The sequence below is a fragment of the Notechis scutatus genome, chromosome 2 (assembly GCF_049901735.1).
Source record: "Notechis scutatus isolate UNSWTSFEM ecotype Mainland chromosome 2, rNotScu1.2, whole genome shotgun sequence".
NCBI classification, from domain to species: domain Eukaryota; kingdom Metazoa; phylum Chordata; class Lepidosauria; order Squamata; family Elapidae; genus Notechis; species Notechis scutatus.
This window is the reverse complement of record NC_142010.1, coordinates 135567888-135593291: the sequence shown is the minus strand read 5'-3', so window position 1 is coordinate 135593291 and position 25404 is coordinate 135567888. Positions and strand designations below refer to the sequence as shown.

Sequence of the window (25404 nt, the reverse complement as noted above, 5' to 3'; positions counted from 1 at the left end):
ATAGGAGAAAAAATTTGCCTAACAAATAGACAAAAAAGTTACAGGGACAGAGAATTAAGCACTTTCATAAATTGCTCATATTGGCCTTTTTAAAAAATTATGGGGTTGTTGTTTTTTTAAGTCTATTTTCCTATTCTTCTCTGTCACCTGAATCAGAAGTGTGGTGATTCACTGGCTTAATGATGCTGGTTCAAGTCCTAGCACTGTGGGATGGGGTGAGTTTTTGCCCACCTGACAATTTGAAAGCATGTTATATATGAGTAGATAAACAGATGCCAGTTCAATGGGAAGATAAGTCAGCATTTCTAGAGGATGGTCAGAACCCTGCAGGCACTGGACCTTCCCAGATCCAACACCCATTTGTGAGATGACTTTGGTGGGAGGGAGAAGGCCCCAGGTTATGCTGCAGGATGCCCTTTGTCTGTCTTTCTGGTGTAGAGATACAGTGAAAGTTTTGTTTAGCAGAAGAGGTGAAGGAATAGATGGACAAATCAACTGACTGGGCATCCAATCTAGTTTCACTGACCCAAAGGTTTTAAAACAAGCCTTTCCCACCATGATTCTTGGATACTATTGGGCTTACAACTACATAGTCATTATCATTATCCTTATTGGCTATTAAAAATTGGAATTAACCTGTAATAGCATCGGATGATCCAAGGCTGAGGAAAGCTATTTTAATGCTACAAACCCACATCCAATAATCCCAACTATAAGTCTTAGAGGAATTCATTTCAGAGTATGTTTTTTCCACATTTTTCACTGTGCTTTGATACCAGGAAATACCAAAAGCCAGCACAGTGAAACAAAGGACAGATAGACTAATCAACTAACCAAACTGGTTTGTGGATGAAGACATTTAAATCCTGAATATATATCAAGTTATTGGGGATGCCAAGGACAGGCACATGCTGTTAACAAATGAAAGGCCTCCTTAAAGAGAGCCAAGGTGGCCTTATTCTGATTCAGGGTTGAAAAATTCACACGTCTATGGTCTCAGGAGTGAGACTAGGGAAACACTGATGGATAGAGATAGGGCCCCATGAGGCAGAATACAAAAGGGAAGCGGAAGCAGCACCAGAAAAGTTGGAATGGGTCCAAGATTCAACTTCCCTATTTGTCAAACCATAGGCTTCCCATAGGCAGAATCAAAAATCGGGACTAGCTTCTATCCCAGCCAGGTGAGCAATCCAATTCTTTCCCATGATTCATTCTTCAACACACTCTACTTCACAAGAGAGAGGCCATTTGTTTCTGCCTTCTTTGCATACCTCATATCAGAGCAGGTTCTGACCAGTTCTGGAGAACTGGTAGTGGAAATTTTGAGTAGTTCGGACAACCAGCAAATACCACCTCTGACGGGAGATTTTACAGTTATCCTTACCCTGCCACGCCCACCAAGCCACGCCCACAGAACCAGTAGTAAAACAATTTGAATCCCACCACTGCCTTATATCCTCCATTGGTTGCCTATTCTCCTGCCTCCATCGCAACCAGTTGCTTATTTTATGGCCTTAGGCATTCCCACCCACTAATCTTCCTCCAGCCAGTCTCCCACTCCCAGTTAATAAGTGCCGAATAACCTCAAGCTTCACTGAAGCTATTGATTATTCTATCATGTAAGATCAGGAAAGTGCTACCTGACATGATTGGTTACCATAGAAAAGGACATGACCGGATTGGTTACTGCCCTTCCCTCTCCAAGGGGCAAACATCAGAAAAATAGTCCTGAATGGCTGGTGCCATTACCGTAATTAAGGAAACAATCCATTCATTGAAGACAGAAACAATCTCTTACAGGCAATTTGTAGATTGCAATTTCAGATGCAATCCAATCTCTGTTTGTATAGATCCCAAAACTCTCAGAGAGCAAACTGTAATTTGAGGGGGGGGGTTACATTTATAATAAATTAGTCTATAGCTTCAATGTCTTTTTTCTTCAGGAATGATAACCTGACAAACACAAAAACCTAATCCACATTTTTTGTTAGTTACCAGATTTGCTGCAGCAGAAGTAGCTTTAATTTGGCTGAACAGTATTGAAAAATATTGGAAATAGCTTTGGCTGAAAAATGAACGCAGCAAAAAAAGGCTTGAAGAAGCTTTTAATTAAAGGTTATTTTATTCTTCAAGTCTCTTGTTTTTATTCTTTCCAGCTCAACAGTATGCTAAAAAGCCATTAGTTTATAGGGGTTCAAGTGTCTGATTTTCTATCTGCTTATCTGTCAGTAGCACTCCTGGGAAACAGAATAGGACCAGATTGGGTGTGTGAGGAGACACTGGCCAAAGAAAGATCAAGCTTGAAAATGGACTGGATCAGACTAAAGGTTGCGAAGAAACAACAAATCCAGAAAAAAAACAAGTATCACCCAATGAATCATATGAGGGGCTTGATATCAGCTTAGCTAAGTAGTCTACCTGGATAATTTTACTTTATTGTATGGTTATATTAACAGGGTCTTGCAAGTCTGAAAATACTTCTCTCCCCCACCATGCCTTTACAGCCAAAGAAAATATGAAGAGTCTCTTCTGAGATGTTTGCCACATCCGCATTTGTTTTCTGGGCTAAGCTGCCTCTTCTCCAATACTTCCGGTGGTTGTGGCTCTTCTCCCTAATGTGCTTCCAACATTACATGGTAGGACATCTGTGAGTCAGAATGATGCCATATCCTCCATTCTCAGTCCCCCTTCCTGGTGATGTGACAGATGTTCTTAAGTTGGGAGGAATTCCAGAATCCAGCCAGCAGCCCCTTCCCTTTCTTGTTGGGTTATCTAATTAAGCATTTCCTAATAGATTTCATCCAGCTATCTAAGCATGTTCTACAAAAGTAGAGCATTTGTATTTCTCTTTAAGATTATGCTTGTCTTTTTATATTATCAAAGTACACTTTTTGTACTTTTCTGGGAGTTTTTTTTTAAGGTAGATTCTTTTTGTGTTCAATGTCCTGTTAAAACAATATTAAATAAATAAGTGAGTGTGTATAGACAACTCATGGCCCACAATTGTGTGTAACTAAAATTTCCCAGGCTGCCTTTGTGTCTTGCTGGAATGTTGATCCTGCCTTTCCACCAATGAACAATAATGGAGAGATGGAGAAAAAGCACACACACAAAAAGGCTGGCTGGATAGAATATTTGAAAGGCAATCAATCTAACAAGCAAACACAGAATAAAAAGTAAATTATTTTTTTTTACACCCCAGTAAGTCCAATCTGCGTCATAACCACCCAGCAGGAATTTATCAAATGAAAAAATGGCTTTAGCTAAAGTACAGACTCTTTTATATTTATGTTTACTTTTTCTATCTAGCTTCAGAGGTCTAGTCTACTGTTGGATTGGAGAGACACCTTGTGGGGAAAGAAAGGCTGCCAGTTTTTCTACTAATATACAGGTCTTAATTCATTTAGCAACCGTTTGAAGTTAGTGGCATTGAAAAAAAAGTGACTCCCATGCTTTCAAGCATGACAGCATCCACAGAGTCACATAATCAAAATTTGGGCATTTGGCAACCAGCATGTATTTGCAACAGTTGCAGTATCCTGGAATCATGCAATCACCATTTGCTACTGTTGGAAGAAATATCCATCTAGTTCAGTTCCAAGCTGGGAGAAAGGCACTAGAGACAAAATGGAGGCTGGAGGCTGATTGGAAAGAGGGTCCATTTATTGATGCACATGGGTGGTTCTGGGCAGCTGACCACATGGAGTTGAGCGTGGGGGGTATTTGTACCTTCTCTTGGGCTTTGAACTTGAGCTTCCTGTTCCTGTGCAAGAACATATATTCTATTGTCAGACTCCCATGGGGCCACGTACACATCCTAGGAGTTTGTCTGAGCTAAGTTTGGTTGAAGTTTGAACTGCTGGGGGTGGGTGCAACTGAGATGATGCAATGAAGGGGTTTGGGGCAATTCCTATTGTGGCTCAGGGCTAATCCTACCTTTGTTGGATCTTGGGTGAGGGCATTTGCTTATGAATAGAGCTATCTATCTCTTTATCTCTTGAGTGCTGACATCTGCTGTGAGCTATTAAGGAAAATAGCGGCTTGCTTTCCAAGAGCATGTTTCTCCATTTTCATCCAGGGAAATATAATATTCTGCCTTTTTTAACGTTTCTCAAAATATTTCATTCTTCTAGGAGAGGGGTGGGTGCTAACTTTCTACACTACCTTCTCAGAAAGCTTCTGACAAGCAAAGTAAATGGGGGGAAATCAGATTCACTTAATGACTCGAAGATTCACCGAACAACTGCAGTGATTTGCTTAACAACTGTGGCAAAAAAAATGGGCACATTAATAGCTACCTTGCTTAGCAACAGAAATTATAGTCCCAATGGTGGTCATAAGTTGAGAACTACCTGTTATACAAAGAAACAGTTGGGTTGCTTGTTTTATCTGAGAAACACTGATTATTTATTTGAACCTTTGGATTACTGATACAGGCTCCTTCTCAGCGTAAATGTACATTTAATTTTCCCCCTTATTGTATCCCTTATTCTAAAAGGCATCAAATGGAATGGGAGGGTGAGAGGATATAGTTCCTCCAAAATGGCCAGCACTTGGGCTGCTGGTGCCCTGACCCTTTAAGACCTCTTCCTAGCCAACCCAGCCACTGGTGTCTATAAACCTGAGGAGGAATTGGAGGGGGGGGTGAGAGGAAAGGTGGTTTGTATTTGTTTGGGAACTGGAAGTAGCCTAAGACTAATTTACTTTATTTTACTATTCTCCAGAAATAGAGCTCACAAAGAGAAGATGTGGAAGAATAGAAGTAGAATAAGGGAAGAGGGGTCAAGTAAGTTGTGAGTACTAGCCTGTGGGTACTTGTGGGGGTGTTGCTGAGATGCCAGGTGAGACTGTGTTGGCTATCTTGGAGTTTTGGAGCCCACTAACCTGGGCATACATAAAAGAACCCCTTAACAGGTTCAGAAAGGAAGGATGCAAAGCTGCAATGTAGGAAGTGGGTTCAAGTTGAACACATGACTATAGCACACGTTGCCATTTTTCTTATGTAGGTATGTTGTATTCAAGTGGCATAGTTTTCTACAGAAACACAACACAACACTTTCAAAAGGATCCTGGGCTTTTAAATTTGTTTAATGATTTTGCAACACCGTTATCCCTATAGTTTGTCCCTCCCTAATCTAGATTCCTTTCCTTTTATTTCTAATGTCATACCAAAACTAGTTGATTGATCTATTGTAGCAACTCTCCCAGGCAGCCTTCCTCAACCTTGGCATTGTCCAGATGAATGAATTTCAGTTCTCAACATTCTCAGCCTTAGTTATATTGTTTAAGACAAGGGTCTTCAAACTCGGCAAGTTTAAGACTTGTGGACTTCAACTCCCAGAATTCCTGAGCTAACGTGAGTGGAGGAGGAATTCTGGGAGTTGAAGTCCACAACTCTTAAAGCTATCAAGTTTGAAGATCCCTGGTAAGAAATATGGGAATTGAAGTTCCTGTATCTAGAGGAGTTTCCAAGCTAAGAAATCTTGACCACATTCTTCAGCATAGTATATGGTTCTCCACCACCTGCAGCCTCTTAAGACTGGGAAGGTCTGGAACTGAAATCAAGAGTACTGCATGCAAAATAGAGAGGCAATCAATATGGGCAGAAAGACTGAACTGGACCTTAACCAACGGCACCTTTCACTCAGTGGACTGAAGATCAGATTGCATGCCACCCATGAGCATATTGCCTATAGATGTAGACTTTGTATGGACCAATATAATGAAATATGGGACTCACTAATAGAAAATACAAGAGGTTAACAAAATATATACATCACATGCTTGAATAAGAATTGTATTAGATAACAGTATTGTAACTATTTTACAGCTAAAATGTGTATCATTTTTCTCTTGTTGCATTTTTTCACTTAAAGAACACTGTGGTGTTTTTTTCTCCTTTGACAATGTTTGTATTATATCTTTGTGAGTGGCATTTTTTTTCCTGTTTCTCCGTCATTATTTTGAAAGCAATAAAAGAATAAATTTTAAAATCCATGGGGATAAAGAGAAGGAATCCTGCCCTAGATTCTATTTGGTGCAGATTTGGTCAGAGGATTTGGACTTTTTAATTGAGCAGAATATAAAAAGGCTCTGCAGGGATGGAGATCCTGCAGACAAAAACAGACATAGACTTTTCATCATCATCATCTCCTTTTAATGACCCCATAATTCCTTGCGTGGCGGAGTCTGGGCAACTGAATGGAGCTGTTTACTGGCCAGATGCCCTTCCTGTCGCCAATGCAGAATTTTATTCAGGCGAGAGCTCCACCTCTGAGGGCCACCACACCACTCAGACATGAACATTTGAATATATATTTTTAAAGCACCAGTTTGGGATGTTATTGTATTTCTTTTAATTAATTTATTGGTTTTTAGACCAGAGTTCCCCAACCTTTTTGGGTTGGTGGCCCAAAGCGGCGGGGAAAGGGGAAGAGGGGATGGTTTTGTGAGAGGAGCAGGTGTAGGTGCACACACATGCTTGCACGCAAGCAAGCACCTGTTGTTCTGCAAGTGGGACCTGAGAGTGCCTGCGATGCTCAGGCGAGTGAGGCCCCAAGTGCCTGTGACTCTCTTGCAAGTGGGGCTGTGCATGCGTGCACATGGGTGTACCAGCCGGCTACTCATGTGGCCCGGTTGCCAATTGGCTGTGGCCAGGGGTGGGATTCAAAAATTTTAACAACCGGTTCTGTGGGCGTGGCTTAGGTGATGGGCGTGGCTTGGTGGTCATGTGACTGGGTGGACATGGCTTGGTGGTCATGTGACTGGCTGGGCGTGGCCAACTCAATATCACTCACATCAAGGCACACATCTCCTCGCCTGGCCTCTCATGACTGTGGGGATGCTGCAACAGTCGTAAGTGTGAAAAATGGTCATAAGTCACTTTTTTCAGTACCATTGTAACTTTGAATGGTCACTCCACACAAGCAAAATACCAGCAAAGGAGGGGGAAAAACTCCAGAGACGTTCCTGAGACAGGAAGTTCAATCCTGCCAAGAATGTAATAAGGATTAACGGAGAGGCAGTTTCTGTAAGCAACCCCAGAATGTTTCCTTCCTGCCTTCCTTACAGGATTAGGCCAGTAATTTCTTCTAATCGGTTCTCCAAACTGCTTAGAATATTACCAACCGGTTCTAGCGAATAGATGCGAACCTGTAGAATCCCACCCCTGGCTGTGGCCCGGTAGTGGGTCACAGCCCACAGGTTGGGGACCCCTGTTTGAGACCACTTCAATCATTAACTTTGACAGCTAAAATGAAATACATGTCCAAGGTCCAAGTGAAAATATAATTAATACAAATAATAAAAACAAAATTCAGCATTAATTTAGAACTGGAGTGGTATGGGAACAATTCTGAAGACCTTGCAAAAAATAATTGAAAAACATCTTCCAGAAGAGACCCATTTTATTCTGCTTTTGCATGGCAGCAGGGCTGGGGGAATAAGATGAATAGTCCTTATTTACATGGACAGTCAAATGTTTATTGATTCACCCATCCCTAGTTGGGGGTAGTGCATTACTTCCCTGTTTCTTCTCTATATTTTTATTTTGCAAAAAAAAAAAAAGAGTAGTATAGTCAGTGCAGAATGACTTATTAACTTCTAATATTCTCTTCTCCATATTTCTACTTTGAAAAAGTATAGTCTGTCCAGAATTACTTATTAGCTTCTAATACCTATTATGCCTAACATCTGCAAGAACCAAGTTGTTACACTGCAACTTAATTTGACAGCAATCATAGCAGAGGCACCCAGTGATACACTAAAATATTAGCTTAATAGGAAGTTCAGTTCATCAAAGGTTGCACTAATGAATCTGTATTTGTGAAGGTCAGTTTACTTGTAGCCTAGAAGATATCTAATTGGTAGGAGTCTCTTGTTCTCCAACAGATACTTTTTAAAGGATATTAAAACAAACTCAGTGGTGGGGAAAAGTCTGAAGTGGAAAGTACAGACTATGAATATCAATTGCATTCGGAATGAGAAGAAGAGTTATCCCTGTTATAAGACCAGAACTAGTAAAATCCACCTGGCAATCATCATCTTCTTTTAACAACCCCATAATCCTTTGTGGAGTGGAGTCTGGGCAAATGAATGAAGCTGAGTGTTTTAATGGCCGGATGCCCTTCCTGTTGCCAATGTGGAGTTATATTCAGCCGATATATTCTCAACGTCCCCAAAGAGATAAATATCTGCCTCTGCCTAGGATCGAACTGTCAGCCTCCTGATTGTGAGGTGAGAGCTCCACTTCTAGGCCATCGCACCACTACAAAATCCACGTGGCAATGTCCAATCGCAACTGGATAAGAAGCAAAGGAAGAATTGCCATTCAAGTTTTAATTATGTTTCTTCCTGCATCTTTCAACCAAATTTTCAGAGCATGATCCTACAGGACACTTTCAGATAAAGCCCAGACTATTTTAGTGTCCTTACACAAAATCTTAACAATTCCACAGTCTTCCTCATGAAAGTCTACAAGATTTGGGCCAACTTTGCTGAAATGTCACTCACAAGACTTCAACAACCTCAGCAGATTTCAGAATATTTTTGTTCAAAATCTTGGCCCTTTTTCTGTTGTTGCATAAAGATATTTAGGGCCAAAAAAAAAAAAAAAAAAGATGGATCTAGAGCTCCATTTGAAGTAAGAGATGAACCTATGCCTCATTAACTGGAAGATCAATTGGTCCTTTTTTCGGGACAATATAAAGGATATACGGATGGAAAATAATTCTGATGAAAATATTGTTCATGTTATTGTAACACTGTCAGCCTGGTTTTTACAACATAAGATTTTAGGGTTTAGAAGTTATTTCATCAAATGTAGCCAGAATGACCCCTTTTATTGTTCACAGGAGTACAGGTAGTCCTCCACTTACGACCACAATTGAGCCCCAAATTTCTGTTGTGAAGTGAGATATTTCTTAAATGAGTTTTGCGCCATTTTATGATTTTTCTTGCCACGTCTGTTAAGTGAATCACTGCAGTTGTTAAGTTAGTAACACGGTTGTTAAGTGAATCTGGCTCCCCCATTGACTTTGCTTGTCAGAAAGTCACAAAAGGGGATCTTATGACCTTGGGACACAGCAATGGCCATAAATAGGAACTAGTGGCCAAGCATCTGAATTTTGATCACCTGGCCACGGGGATGCTGCAAAGGTCATAACTATGAAAAATGGTCATAAGTCACATTTTTCAGTGCTGTTGTAAGGTTTGAATGGTCACTAAATGAATTGTTGTAAGTTGATGACTACTTGTATATAGTTTAATAGAGCACAGGGTGAATATTAACAAATAGTGGGTCCCAACTGTCTAACCCTTGCTTTTTAATGCAAATCCCAAATATATGCAAGATGGAGTAAGACAAGCCTATATTTTTCTATGCTCAGTTAATATCTGAACACTTTTTAGTAGGACAATACAAAAAACACATGGTGTTCTTTCTCTCTCAATTGCTCAAGACATTTTGAAGGAGTTGGTTGCCTTCATCTTCTCTGTGGAACCACTAATAAAGCTTTCTAGAAAAAGAAGAAAGAAAGGAAAGATCCGGTAATGATTCATAAGTGACCTATCCAACTAAAACCTGGAACGCTAATGACCCTACCTGTCATCCCTTAACAATCTACTAACAAGCTTAAAAGCACCAGTAAGAATAGCATTAAGACACAAAACAGCTCATACAAAGAAAAGGAACACAGGATTTAAGGAGAAGCTTTCATTTTTTAGAAGGTAAGCACTATATGCCTCATCACATCCCATTCCATAATACCTGTAGCATGAAAGTATGCATTATCATGGTCAAAAAAACCTCTATTTTTCTAACACAATTGGAGGAGACTCTCTTATTCCCACTATATTCTAGTTTCCTACTATATGTCAAGAATGCAAGACTGTTGTTTGTTGTCCATTAAGGTTGTCTTAGATGGGAAAGCTGTTCTGTTAAAGGAATAACATAACAAACATGAGCTATTTCTGAGAGGTCATTGTATTTGTCAGTTTAACTAGAAATCCTTTGCATTGCTTAATTCTGTATAAAGGCAGATTTGTGAAGAAGGAGCCAGAGAGATGTTCTATCTATTTCATATACTGGAAGTGATATGAGGAAGACATTTCTCATGATATACAGATAACCAGCTTGTTCAGGTTAGGTGCCTCTTTTCCAAATTGATTGATCATATTAAATGGAAACACTTGGGGGTGGGAAACCCAGTTTTTGTTCACAAGTTTTTAACATAATTCAAATAATTCTCTGTGTTTAGAAGACAATCTGATCAAACCTGCTTCAGTATCTTCTGCAGTCACAGATTTAAAAAAAAAAAATAGTAAAAGAAGACCAAAAGGGAGATGAGAGTATACTGTGTAATGATTCCTATCTTATCTGATCACCTTCATTCTTTGTGGAGGATAAACTTTATTATTATTCTTCCTGTATTAGAAATTGCCAATGCCTTTAAATAATGCAAACATGAATCAACTTCTGACCAACTACTTTAGTTTATCTATTTTGGATTCATCTGCATAGCCTTGAAAAACTTGAATATACAAAACTGGGATTGTTAAACTCAATGTCTGTAAGAACAATTTCAACTCATCTCTGGGGTAAAGAAAAGCTTGAACGGTGTGTTTTCTTATGAGCATCCAGTCCTAAACTGGTAGGGAAGTTAAAAATGTGGTCCAATTCTTTTTCATGCCTTTGTTTGCCTTGCTTCAGAAGATCTAATGAAGAAAACATGGTGGATTTGTATTTGTGGAATGATCATTGCAGCTTTACTCCCGGCTAGTTGGCAAATGATCCTGAAGGATTCAACGGATGAGTCTAAGTATGAAGAAACTTTTAATATATTCAATTTGAGTTGGGGGTGTATGGGAAGAGGGAAGAATTGCAGAAGTCTCTGGGTTTGCCAATTTTCTACCACAATCTTCTCCAAACTAAAATTTGGGAAAAAGAAAATCTGAGGAAAGCACACAGGCAGAGAAGGGGGTGGAAGGAAGATTGCTGAGATGTTCTGCAGTAGATAGGATGAAACAAGAAGTGAAGGAAAATGTGAAAATGAAAGAGATTATCAAGAACGCTGTTAATCTGTAAATATTCTGAAATTATGATCAGAATAGAAGGGAAAGGTTGGACGGGTAGCAAGTACAAACAAAATTCTCACAACAGGTTCCTCTTACAAAGATATCAGTTGGTTTTTCCAGTGACTTTATGTTGGAGAACCACTCCAGGATGTAGAATTAGCCTCAAACCCTCCTAGATATGTGCCATGAGGCTTCAAGGAAGGCAAGGCTTTTGCAGTCCATACATGCATGGTGAATCAGTTTTTGTAAACTAGTAGAAATAAGATTTACAAGTTTTGCTTTGTGATCAATAAAACATGAGGTAAATAAATGTTAACAATATTTTAACAATTGAATAAAAGGAGGTCCGATGTAGAAGGATGAGGTGTTGCAGAGGTGTTGCAGTATGACAACTGGAAAAGTATAAATAAAAGTATACTTTTAGGGACATGTTAATAATCCTCCTTGGTAACCAACAGTAGAGTTTAGCTTCATTCTCTTTTTTATAACTAATTCTATTATTGCCTTGTTCCTTATCACTCATTTTATTTAAATACAGTATATATTGTATGGTATTGTTTTCATCAGTATATTGTAACCTGATTGAATTGATGTGATATAATTGTTTGATTAGTCTTATTGTTTCAGTTGAGTTATTAAATGTAGAAAGTTTTTAAAAGGAAGATAGAAGAGCTAATAGAAGATAGCTAATAACTATCCATTTTTGAAAACCAATTTATTAAATATCTATTAATAATTGACTGGTCCATTCCACATTTGTTGACTGTAACTCTGAGCATTCAGAATCAACACATCCAAAATAATGCTATCTCAGATAGCTTTGGTCTTGTCACAGACTAATGACTCTTTTGGAGAAGGGTTGGATCATAGGATAACTTGGTGGAAGAAAACATTAAAAAAAAAACCTAAGTAAAAATGCTAAATTAAAGTGTTTGTTTAATTTACCAGATTTACAAGGCCACTCAGTTGATAATAACTTTAGGTGATGTATGTTAATAACAACACTTAATGCAAGGAAAAAGCATACACTAATCCATCAATACCACTTAGGGGACATATGCTCTACCTAACCCAGACCAGACCCTGGTGAAAAATGCCCATTTAAAGTTTAGGGGTATCCAAACTTCTGTGGAATACTATTCCAGGGTGAAGACACAGAGCTCCAGAAGGCACACTTCTTGGGTTCCATGTATCCCCAAAACAGATGTATTACATGAGGCATACCCATCACTATTTGCATCCCCACATTCTGGACCAAGTGCAGTTTTTGAGTGGTTTTCAAGGGCAGCCCCGTGTAAGGCATACTGCAAGACTCCACTGGGTAACATTGATGAGGCATTCCTGGTTCAGGAAGAGGTGCAATTAGCATACCAAATGAATCCGAGTTGCGACTCTTTTGGCCATTGCTGCCATATCCACCTTGAGGAGGAGCTGCCAGTCTAGAAAAATCCCCCAGCTGCATACCATTGATGTCCAAGAAAATGCAATTCCAAAATTCAGAACTAAAACTGGAAAATTCATGGCAATGAAATAACCAGGAATTCAGAGTCATGATATCTAGATATTAGAACTGGCCAACATGCAGAATTCAGCCTTTTTTTTTTTTTTTCATTTTCAAAAGGTATTATTTTGCTGTTGGTGGTCAGTGAGGTGGTTACTGGAAATGCACCATGGCATTTCAAAGGGTTTATATAAAAAATTAGCACGCATAAAAAAGAGGCAGGGCTTTGATCATGCTAACACAACCACCATTGTAATCTTTTGACACAAATCCACCTTGCGAACGTCCTTGGTGGGCCCAATCAAGAGTACGGCAGATGCTATGACATCCATAGACCATCTCAAACTATATCAGTGTCATCGCTAGGTCATCAGTTATATCATATTACTTCATGCTTTTATTCTAGGTACAAAAAAATTATGGTCAGATGCTTTGAAGCTAGAACAGGAGTGGTCAACCTTGGCAACTTTAAGATCTGTGGATTGCCAACTTCCAGAATTTTCCAGCCACGCAAGCTGGATTTTTCTTGAATAACTAGCTTCTTGAAGTTTGGCTAGTTATTATTAAGCATATGGCATATCAAACATGGAAATAGCAATATATATTTACATTTTACCTAGATTAGTAAAACATAATAAAATGTAAATGTTACAAAGATCTATGTTTAAATACCAATGTCTCTAGGCCATCTAACCATTGAAACACATCCTGGATTATACATTGCTTGGCTAGTATTAGTATAGTATAGCTTATATTATGGTAGCATATATAGCTAGTATTGGAAATGTGTCATTGGTGTATCATTGCAAGCGATGAAAATACTCTTCTTTGGGGGAGAATACTGTGTTGTTTCTTTGTGTCATATAAAACATGTGGGTATATGCATAATTGTGTATTTATTTACTTATTTATTTTGTCATGTTTATGTAGTGTATTTTGGAAGTGGTGACCTTTGAGAGCTGAATGCAATGAAATTTCATTTTATGTATGCCAATTAGTGTACATTCAAAGTGACAATAAAGTTATTCTATCCATCTAACTAACTTGTCCTTGGCTTTCACTCAGATGGCAGCAGTCTTACAACATGAAAAGCGCCCACAGCTTTACTTCTGACATCAAACGCCATTCTGAAGGGACCTTTACCAGCGATTTTACTGAACATTTGGACAACATGAAAGCCAGAGATTTCGTGCACTGGCTTATCAACGCCAAACGTTACAGGTAGAAAATAGTGAACTATCAGAGAAGAACAGGCAGAGCCTGAGGATGGAGTCAAGAGAGTAATTAGCCTAGAGTCCTTATGTTCTAAGCAGTCTAAGTCTAACCTCTCTTGAATTCTGTTAACTTTTATCAATCCTGTTTTCCAGAAAATACGACCTACCCCAAAAATAAGTCCTAGCTTGATTTTTACATGTGTACCCAATATAAGCCTTATCCCCAAAATAAGCCCTAATTAAGATTCTACCCACTCCAGAGTGCACAGGTAAAAATTAAGCTAGGGTGGGGATGGGGGGGGGGTAGAGTTTCCCTACTACTTACCTTTGGACAGTTGTAGCCAGGCCTCACACACCCCAACACCTGCCTTCACGGCCCATTTCTTCTGCAGCCGGCAAGACTGGCATGGCTTTCCTGAAGGCCTCTGTAGCTAATAACAAAGCTCTGGGTCGATCCGGAGCTCTGTTATTGGCTGTGTAGGCCTTCAGGAAAGCCTTGCTAGCTGCAGAAGTAGTTTCTGAAGGCCTCTGACAGAGAAAAGGAGGCCGGGGGCAACACAGACAAGTGAGGTTAATCAGTGGATGACATCCCCCCAAAATAAGACCTGTTGCCTTTTTTGGTGGCTGAAAAGTATAAGACAGGGTTTTATTTTTGAGGAAATATGGGCAGCAGCAAATTAGTGCCAACTATTAGTTGACTAGATTCTTGAATATAGGCACAAGCAATAAATCAGTTTAACTGGACCTTAACACAGGGTCCTGATTCTTTATGCCTGAGTTGAATCTTTTTTTAATCTAAGAAAAATATCTATTTTCCATAATTGTATAGTTATTTAACCTATTGTTCCAATCCATAGGGTATAACATAATCTTCAGCTATCAGGTGATCAATTAAAACAGTAAATGAAGAAGCAAATGTTAAAAATTATATAAAATTAAATGATCGCCATTCAAAAATTACATTAAAAAGATAAAAGTAACTACATTTAATGACTCTATGAAGGAGCTATTTATGACAATCAGCTGCAGCTTACACAAAATTGTCAGCCTTCAAGAGACAACCATCTTTTCAGTTTTTAATAAGAATTCTGTTTCATCAATGATTATAATACCATACTTTTTTTGTCAGAAGCGATTCAAAATATATTCAGCAGAGTTAAGTTGGGGAATTTAAAAAGATGGTGAGGGATGTCCTTTAAATTGCTGTGCATTTCAGAATAAGGACTAATGTGTCTAAGAAGGAAGATTATAGAGTCCAAAGCAAAATAATTCCTGGAAAATTATCTTTTACATTTAAGCAGATGATGATTGAATACTGGAGATAGTGATCAATTCTAATGATTGGTCAATGGATGGTTTATGTTAAAATTATAAGTGATATCATTATTATTATTTATCTTTGATTTATTAAATATGAAACTCAGTCAACTGAATATTTAAAAATGTATCACAAATATCATTGATTGGAGCTGATGGTTGATATGGGTTGCTGCCAGCATTCTAGGTATTGACCAAGTATCTTCTTAAAATGTAAGATTTTCCAAGTAGCACAGTTTTTTGCAGTTCCGCTGGTGTTATTGCAGGAAGCTGCAATTTCTTGATGTATTTTGTAAAATTCTTGGACATGATATCGTGCCCCAATGACAATGAGTATCACTGTTACATGTTTCATCTATAATCACGTAGTTTTGATGGCCAGATCATGATATTTTGTGATTTTTTTTCCAGTTCTTTTTCTTCAACTCTGGCATCTCCCGGTACAACGATATCAATAAATTGTACACTTCGGTTTTCGACAACTGTGATATCTGACATGTTGTGTTCCAAACAAATAATAATAATAATAATAATAATAATAATAATAATAATAATAATAATAATAATAATAATAATAATAATAATAATAAATGAGTGACTTTGGTCGGGGAAGGAAAAAAGAAAGAGAAAAAGGAGAAGAAGACTTTAAGACCTGGAAAAACAATCCAAAAAGAGAAGAATATGGTGAAAAGGGGATATTATGTTAGGAAACAACAGAAAGGAGGAAAGCAGAATAAAAGGGGGGGGGTGGAGAGACAAGGGGGTAAAGAGGACAAGGAGAAGAAGAAGCAAGGGAGAAAGAAAGGGATGAGAAGCCTTAATGGTGGGGAGCAAGATGCAAAGAAGCAAAAGTTCTTTAGAGATAATGGATAAATCTTATTGAAAAAGGGATTCTAGAAAGGTACATAAGATTGTATTTCTACATTTGTACTTAGAAATAACCATAGAAAATTGGAAATAATATGTAATTTAAAATGTGATAAAATATTTAGTATAATTTAGTGAAATTTTTGTTAAGAAAAGGGGAGTACTTCAATGAAACAATGATTTAAGATATGTGATGTGGGGTGGGAAATAATTTTGGAAAGCATAAGTGTTCCCACAAAGGCATGATATTTAACTGAAATGGGTAAAATGTTTAAGATATAAATGATTGTTAATATTAATGATCAGACTATGTTATCCTAGTGAAACTTTTTGTGAAATGAGAGATTTGAAGTAGGAGAAGGGGGAACATCATAATGAAATAATGATCTATAATATGTGATGTGGGGGGGGAATAACTATGGAAAATAGGTGCTCCCATAAAAGTATGTGATTTAACTGAAAAGTAATGTGCTAAATGTTTAAGATAAAAATGAATATCAATATTAATGAATAGATTTGTATTGGTTTTGATAATACTGTGTAATTTTAGAACGTACCAGACAGAATCCCAATGTAAGCTATGTATTTTATATTAAGTATTATAAATATAGGGGAAAGAGATAAAGGCATCATACTCCAATTAGTGTACAGGAGAAGTTTTCTTCAAAGAAGAAAGATAAATGGATAGCTGGAAATAGAACAGACAAAGAATAATAAATATTATGACTCGAATTGAGAGGAGATAAATAAAATAAAATTGAGAAAATTTAAAAGAGAGAAGTTATATAGAAAATTGAAAATGCTAATAAGATATGGAATGGTATGTAAAATGAATATGAATTTGAATTTGTGTCTGTACCAAGAGTTTTAACCCGGGACTAAGCAACTTTCAGAAAAGAGATTTTTTATGCTTTTATGTTTTGTGTTTCTGTGTATTTATGTTTTGTATGTCTTTAAAAATTAATAAAATTTGTTCAATAATAATAATAATAATAATAATAATAATAATAATAGTAGTAGTAGTAGTAGTAGTAACAATAGTAACAATAGTAACAATAATATAGAATTAGCTCACCTGGCCATGTTTCTTTTCTGGTCTGCTTTGCAAGGTTGAAAACCATAGACATGCATAGCTTATTCTGCAAATGGCAGAATAGATTAAAAAAAACTACGGTATATCTAAAAGATAAAAGACTGTTTCTCTTTTAATAGTCTCGTGTCCAGATAAACTTTCCCATTAAGGAAGCCAGCCTCAAAAATGAATACTAACCTCCTGACAGCTCTTCAGAATATAATATCCTGAATATCCTTTTGAGGACTCTATGTATTACCATGAATCAGCCTTTCTATTCTGGCTATTCAGAGTAGATGTAGCACTTTCAACAGGCAGTTGTCTGGAATTCCACCTGGAATTAAGTTCAACTGAATGCAGTGTAACTTTACTTCAGAGTAGACCAGCTTAAGATCACAACATTTTTGTGGCTTTCATAGCCTTTGCCTCATTCTTTTTACAGCTCTACAAAGCGGTTGATTAAAGAAAAACCCATCTTCTTAGGCTATCCACCTGGCTCTTTCTGGCTGAAGTAAGTCTACAGTATGTAAAATATGATGTTGCATCTTTACGGTTCATGTTTCTCTGTGTTTCTCAACCTCAGAATTCTGGGAGTTTTGGGGGTTCGAGTCCACATATCTTAAACTTGCTGAGGTTGAGAAACATTGTTCTATCTGAAGGCCTCTATCTTTTTGGGAAGAGATGGAAGTGCAAGTTTGGAACAATGGACTAAGACTGGGAAGTCCTCAGCTGAATTCTTTGCTTAGCTTTGAAGCTCACTGAATGCTAGCAGCCAAAGCTAGTTACACACTTCCGTCATATGTGAGAATGAAATGGAAGCAGGAAGTCAGCTGTGGCCACCTTCACTTCCTTTTGGGGGAAACAATCAGAATAATATATGTATAAATTATTCTGCATCAATGATATGCCTTTAGAACCAGCACATTCCATATGGATAGTTCTTGACTTATGACTGGTTGCTTAGCAACTGCTCACAGTCACTATGGTTCCCCCCCTCCCCCTCAAAAAAGCTACTTATGACCCTGTTTTGAAGTTAAGGCCATTGTAGCACCCTTGTGTCATTTGCCCTTATAGCCAATTGCAGGGATACTGCAGCTGCCTCCCCCGCAGGCCTTGGGCCTACTTCCTCCCCACTTCACTAGGTCCCTGCAGGCTTGCGTTAGGCCTCTCAGAGCCTCCCCTACTCCTAAGCTGTCCCTTGCTTTACTTTACTTAAAGACTGCATTGGGGAAAGCAAGGGTGGGGTTATTAGGCGAGGCAATCACATGGTCACCTCACTTAATGACAGCCATGACTTACGATCATATTTGGTAGGCTCCATTATGGTTGTGAGTTGGGGATTATCTGTACTATGCATGATTTGTCTTCTATTACATCTTCTCTTACCTGGGAATGAAGGCAGCTAAAAAGCTAAATGTTTCAACCTTGAATGACAGAAGGAAGAACCACTATGAACAACCAGACAAATAAAATGTGAACCCAGGCCAAAAATGCTTTAGACAGCACTTACCCACCCCATTCCAATTCTCATGAAGATACTATAAATGTGGCAAGAGTGGTTGCAAGATTCTGCTCTTAAAGCTGTTCTAATAAAGGGGGCTGGATTAGGTCTGCAGTGTCTTTTTCTTAGTTTCTTACCTTAATCTAATGTAGGTAGTCCTCAGTTTCGTTCCTTCATTCAGTGACCAAATCTATGGTGGGACTGAATGATAATGCTACTTACGGCAGGTCCTCAAAGTTCTGGGTGCTTGGTGTCTGGGAATTGCATGGCCTCAAATTCTAACATTCCCTGCCAGCTTCCCACAAAGTAAAGTCAATGGAGAAGCTGGGCAGAAGTCATGGTCACATAACTAAATAAATGTTCCACGCAGTCCTTGCTTAAAGATGGCTACCAGGTCTGCAAAAACTGGCATCACTAAGCAGTGCAGTCACATGACATCATGCTTTACGCTTGCTTATCAACAGAAATTCCAGTCTCAATTGTTCTTAATCAAGAACTGCGTGGAGGGCTGATACAATTGTCCCAATCTTTTCATGCAGAGAAACTACCCAAATCTCCTAAATCACCAATTCTATAATTACGGGGACAGACAGTGATCCAAATGGTTTTGGCCAAGCCAAATGAATTTCTCATCATTATTGTAATTTTCTAAAATGTACCCAGTGATTTCTATGGAATGTCTCAGCTCCCCCGATCACAAATCTCAGCTTATTTCCTCACTCTATCCCTTTTACAGGTATAATTGAAAGGATAATACAGGAATTGGACATTCCAACCTGCAGTATTTAAGTACATCCAGCAATGAGAACTTTTGCTGATACCTTGATGCTCTTTTTCTGGTTTTTCTGATTCTCCTTTTCCAGTGAATTACAGCTACTTCTTTTCCTTGTTGCTAAATGTATCTACAGTAAATGTCATATTAAACATGTTTTATTTCAGTCTGCTTCTTTTTTATTTTCCACGTATTTTTGGAGAGCACCGGATGTTAAGCAAAGGAGAAGGGATTTAAGGGATCAACCTCATTACTGGAAACTGCCTTTTCTTTTGAAAATCCCAGATTTGTGTGTGTGTGTGTGTATACATGTATGTATGTATGTATGTATGTATGTGTATGTATGTATGTATGTGTATGTATATATATATATATATATATATATATATATATATATATATATATATATATATATACACACACATATATATATATATATACACACATATACACACACACATATACTAGACTCTTCAAATATGTGTGTGTGTGTGTGTGTTTGTTTGTTTTCTTAAGTTTTCATGGGTATTTATATGTATGGTATTCAGCTTTGTTCGGGTATTTCCCCACGTCATTATAGTTGTGCTTTTAAAGTTGTAGCAACATTTCGGCAGAATCTCATCTGCCATCATCAGGCTTCTGTATTGTGTTTGTGAGTCAGACTTTTACAGCTGTTTCAGTTTTACATTTGGGGTTAGCCTCCTGCTTTTTTAGAATGGTTTTTTCTTCATCCTGATTGGTTGGGAGTCTTGGTCTGTGTTTATTTGTCTTGGAGTTTACTGTGTTCTGCTTGATTGGTGTTTCTAATATCTTCTGTCTGTTTTGTAGCGTTTTTTTGTCTTGATTAGCTGGCAACATTGTGTTTCCTGTATTGGGGGCTTTTAGTGTGGCTTGGCTTCAGGTGAATGACTGACTATCATTTATTAGGAAGCTAGGGTTCATCTGGGTGGCTGGCTGGGGTGTGTTTGGGCTGGAGATATCGGGAGGGGGGGTGTCTGTTTGTGGCCAGGTGTTTGTTTGGCTTGTGGTGTGGAGATTTTTTTGTTTGTGAGTGCAGGCTTCCAGATAATTGACAGTCTGGTGGAATCATCTCTTCTATTCATGCTTTCAGGTCTTTTTTCAATCTCTATGGCTTCTCTGATAATTCTGTAGCTGGGGTTTTCTATAGTGGCTAGGGTTTTGGTGCCATTGAAGTCAATGCTATGACCTGTGGCTTTCATGTGTTGGACTAGTGAGGAAGGGTGTTCCAGCTTTTTTACTGCATTTTTGTGTTCATCCAGGCGGGTACTTATTCTTCTATTGGTCTGTCCGATGTATGTGGCAGGGCATGATGTGCAGGGGACTTCATATATGCCTTAGTGTTCCAGGTCAATTTTATCTTTAGGGTTTCTTAGGATGGCTCCTATTTTTCTGTCCAACATATGAAAGCCACAGGTCATAGCATCGACTTCAATGGCACCAAAACCCTAGCTACTATAGAAAACCCCAGCTACAGAATCATCAGAGAAGCCATGGAAATTGATAAAAGACCTAATAGTATGAATAGAAGAGATGACTCCACAAGACTATCAATCATCTGGAAGCCTGCACTCACAAACAAAAAAAATCTCTATACCACAGTCCAAACAAACACCTGGACACAAACAGACCCCCAAATACCCCCAATCAAAACACGCCCCAGCCAGCTACCCAAATAAAACCTAGCTTCCTAATAAACAATTGTTGGCCATCCACAAGAAACCAAGCTGCACTAAAAAAAACCAATACACAAAACACAATATTGCCAGCTAATCAAGAACACAGCAACTCAAAGAGTGATAAACACAGAACTAGACTCCCAGCCAATCAGGATGAAGAAAAACCATTCAAATAAAGCATGAAGCCAGCACCAAATTCAAACAGAAATGGCTGCTAAAGCCTGACACACACAATTAGGAAAAAACCCAATACACAAGCCTGAGGATGGCAGATGAGATTCTGCCGAAACATCGCTATAACTTTAAAAGCACAACTATTAAGACGTAGGAAAATATCAAAAGAAACCTAAATACCATACATATAAATACCTGCGAAAACATAAGAAAACATAAAAAATAATATATTGTGTGTATATATATGTATATGTGTGTGTATATATATATATATATATGTGTGTGTGTGTACACACACACAATATATAGACTCTTCAAATACACACACACACATACACACAGCTTCCCGCTCTCTGTTTACAAAGGATTTTGTCACAGGTGCCCCAAGAAGAAAGTTTTTGCTGTCACCAAAGAACATAGAGCTCTTTCACAGATGGTGAATGCAGGATCATTGTAATCTTGCAAAAAGATGTAAAGAACAGAAGGCAATATGAATCCCAATGGATCAAGTCAATGGTGTGTCAGAGTGTCAGCATTGACACTCATTTTGGAGTATTTTCTCTCAGTTTTATATCTACCTAACAGTAACGTCCAAATCATATTTTGTGGGCTTCCTTATTAAAATTTCATGAGAGGTAGTTGAAGGTCATATTGAAGAAACTGCATTCCTACAGTCAATTAAGTTGCTCAGTATTGAAAAAAATTAGTTTTCAATGAGAATGATATTTTCCATATCAGCTCATTATTTGGTCATTGAAGGCTTCCTTTATTCATGGCATATGTGCAGATTGAAAAAATTAAGTATCTTAAAAATATGTTTGTAAGAATAAAATAATTTTTAAAAATCAAAAAATGTTTGGGAAAGCAGTATAAAATTTTAAAACTTATTCCAATGGAAACCACTGTCTCTGAAAATAACATGACAAAGGGCACACTTAGAATAATATTTTAATATTGAAGTTTAACATTTAGATCAATAATGGGTAAAATTCTCAATCATCAGAGTGTTATTATTGACAGAGTTTGTACAGACATGAAGTATGAGGCAGAATCAGTGATTTTTTAACCGTAAAACAACAAAACTATACTTATTTAGATAACTCATTTTTGAGCAAAATTTTAGCAAATGTATTTCGGTTACTACAGAACCAATAAGAGTCCTTCTCCCCATTATTACATTTATTTACAATATGGAGTGGTTTTTTAAAATTACATTTCTTACAACAAAATAAATGTTTTCTTTTATATCTAAAAAGAAAATAGTTTCTCTATTTCTACATGTAGTTGTTATAGGAGGAAGAAAAAACACTAGAAAAATGTGCCAGCACCTTTTCTTGGATTCCTCTCCTTCTTCAGTTAAGATTATGAAATTCTTCATAATTTTCAAAAATGGTCAACATGCTTGAAGAGTGTGTTATCTTTCCCTAATGCCTCCCCATCTGTTGGAACTGCAATTCCATCATCCTAGGATTTCCAGTTTGTGGGAGATTAATCTAAAATGGATCAAGAGCAGACCTCATGAATGTTCTGGAAAAAACTGGAACAAAGTCTACAGTCCCTTAGCCCCTAATGAATGATATGGATCTCCTACCTTCAGCTAGCCTTTAATTCTATTTTTCTGGTCTACTCTGCAAAAGACTGGAATTTTTTAAAAAAAGTTATGCTGTGGTTGTGGAAACTTGTTAGGCATTCAGAGGCAACAAAGATTAATTTGCCAGCCTGCAATATCTCCTCTTCCCTCTCCTGTCCTGCTCTATTTCAGTTCCCAGAACTTTAAATTCCTTCCTCCTCCTACACCAGATGAATGCCAACACTCTGAATTTGAAAAACTATCCATCTGGATGCTATTTCTTAAATATTTATTCCCCCGTTTTTCCAAAAATATTTTATTCATCAATAAATGGGCATATGGTTTAGAATAGATTATGTACGTGAAAGACACAATAGACTTATTTCTCAATGTTTTTCCAGTCTTAAAGTTTATGCTTTAATTCAGAATGATCCCAAGTATCTGGAATAAGGCATAGCTCCACAGATCCATCTGTGCTACCTTTCAATACTATTCCAGAAGAGAGTTTGGTATGAGTCTATTTCTTCCATTCAATCGTGTCCAAAACCACCTGGAATTTTCTTGGTGAGGTTTTTCAGAAATGGTTTGCCGTTGCTTCCTTCCTAGGGCTGAGAGAAAGACTAGCCCAAGATCAACCAACTGGCTTTACCTTAGATGGGACTAGATTTCAGTTTCTTGGTTTCTATGCTGATACCTTACTATTAACTATACCAAACTGGCTCTGTGATATGAATCTAGCCATGTGTTGAGGTTGTTGGTGTTTTACTTGACCAACTAATATAGCAGTGCTCTGTAAATAACCCAAAATTGCCACATTAATGTATTTTCTACCTTAGCTGTACCCTTGCAGAACTCCATCATGATACTGTTCATAACCCATTCAATTCTGCCTTCTCATCTTAGCCCCTAATACAAGTAGTCCTCATTTACCAACTGCAGTTGGGATTGGAAACTCTATGGCTATCAGATGTAAAGTAAATGTTGTGTGATCATGGCCAACTTAGTGGTGATTAAGAGATACACTGTGGATCATTAAGCGTGACATCATATCATGCAACTTCCTAATGGCTTCCCTATTGGCTTGCTTGTTTGAAGGCTGTGCTAAAGGTTGTAACTGACAAGAACATGACCATGGGGTACTGCAATCATCATAAATGTGTGTGCCCAAGTGCCCGAATCACAGTCACATTACTGTAGGGATGCTGCAAAGGCTACTGCAAGTCTCCTTTTTCAGTGTTGTTATAACTTTGAATGATTGCTGAATGAGTGGTGGATACGTGAGGATTACTTGCATTGCTCTGCTATTTCCTATTCAGGTTCTACCAACTTATCTGAAGAACTCTTCAGAACATTTGGACACAAAGCTGAGCATTTTCTTTTTATGAGCATGTAATAAAATGCATTGCCACAACTAAGACAAACTCCTTTATGAAAATTAAGATGCAAATGATTTGGATTCTCTACCAGACCTGATTCTAGGAGAGGTAAGATAGAGCTGTCTTCTCAAATCAATAAATCCTTTGAAAGATTTCCTTGGGAAATCAGTTGGGAACTCATTAATTACTACTGGGTTCTTTCTCAATGGGGACATCAATTTATCCAACTACTAAAACTGTTTTATCAGGTTGAATATACTGTATCTGATAATGAAATGGGTTTCATCCATAAATCGGTGATCATTTTTATTTTATATTAAGGCAGGATAAAATAATAATGTATATTTATTTGTAGTTGACAGTTGTGGAATGCTGCCTTTATATTTAGTACTGCTTTTTTCCCACTGCGCTTTGAGAAAATTTATTCTAATGCAAACCAGTCTTCAGTAGCAATGTCTCTCATTGCCACACAAATTAAACTCATGAAGTTTTGAAATTGGATGGTGATGAGACACTGCTAGAAAACTCAAATTTCTGTGACTTCCTTTTTTCAGCAATGAAATCTATCAAAGAAACATAATGTCTTACTGAAAGACACTTGAATGATTGTTTGAAAAATACTGCCTCTTTATAATATACAGGTAGTCCTTGGCTTATTGACAGTTCAGCCCAAAATTTCTGTTGCTAAGCAAGACAGCTGCTCGGTGACTTTTGTCCCATTTTATTATCTTTCTTGCTACACTTGTTAAATGAATTATTGCAGTTGTTAACCATTTAACATGGTTGTTAAATGAATTTGACCCTGGGACACTGCAACTATCATAAATGTGAACCAGTTGCCAAGCATCCAAAGTTTGATGATGTGACCATAGGAATGTTGCAACGGCTATAAATGTGAAAAATGATCATAAGTCACTTTTTTCAGTGCCATTGTAACTTCAAATGGTTATAAATTAAACGAATGGTTATAAATCGAGAACGACCTGCAACTAATTTATGGGAAATCTAAAGATGGTGTGCTGTGTCATACATCATATAAGTGTAAGACAGCATTATTCATCCCCTGAAGTTTTAAATCTGTTTAATTCTCTCTTAATTTTGTTCAAATTGCCATATTAATTCCCTATAATTATTAGGTAGGCAGGACAGTTGGTATTATTTTAAATATTATCTTTATTTTTAATATGTGACATGATTTAAATTTGTTTAAAAACCTTCAAAATTTGTGTTGTGGGGCAGATTTTTTTGAGGAAGGTTTGTCATTTCCATG

At 37.7% G+C, this 25404-nt stretch overlaps 2 protein-coding genes across 5 annotated transcripts in view; one reads left to right on the top strand and one right to left on the bottom strand.

The window, feature by feature from the left end:
• The first annotated feature begins 930 nt into the window (after positions 1-930).
• Positions 931-19483, top strand: LOC113420171 (uncharacterized). Of its 2 annotated transcripts, XM_087953987.1 has the most exons (5): positions 931-1181; positions 10712-10817; positions 13640-13795; positions 17487-17555; positions 19282-19483. In XM_087953987.1, the coding sequence occupies exons 2-5, from the start codon at positions 10717-10719 to the stop codon at positions 19289-19291; spliced, it is 336 nt and encodes a 111-aa protein (XP_087810113.1). In that variant the 5' UTR covers positions 931-1181; positions 10712-10716; the 3' UTR covers positions 19292-19483. The 2 variants fall into 2 exon arrangements, with proteins under 2 accessions (XP_087810113.1, XP_087810114.1); XM_087953988.1 differs by lacking the exon at positions 931-1181 and having other exon boundaries at positions 10685-10817.
• Positions 19484-22124: 2641 nt separating this feature from the next.
• LOC113420152 (electroneutral sodium bicarbonate exchanger 1-like) overlaps positions 22125-25404 on the bottom strand; it is a 98303-nt gene continuing 95023 nt past the window's right edge. For 2 of the 3 annotated variants that reach the window (XR_015747784.1, XR_015747782.1), the window contains one exon: positions 22125-22816. The gene's annotated coding sequence lies outside the window, so the exon portion shown is untranslated. The remainder of the gene's footprint in view (positions 22817-25404) is intronic. The other variant, XR_015747783.1, reaches the window with a different exon arrangement.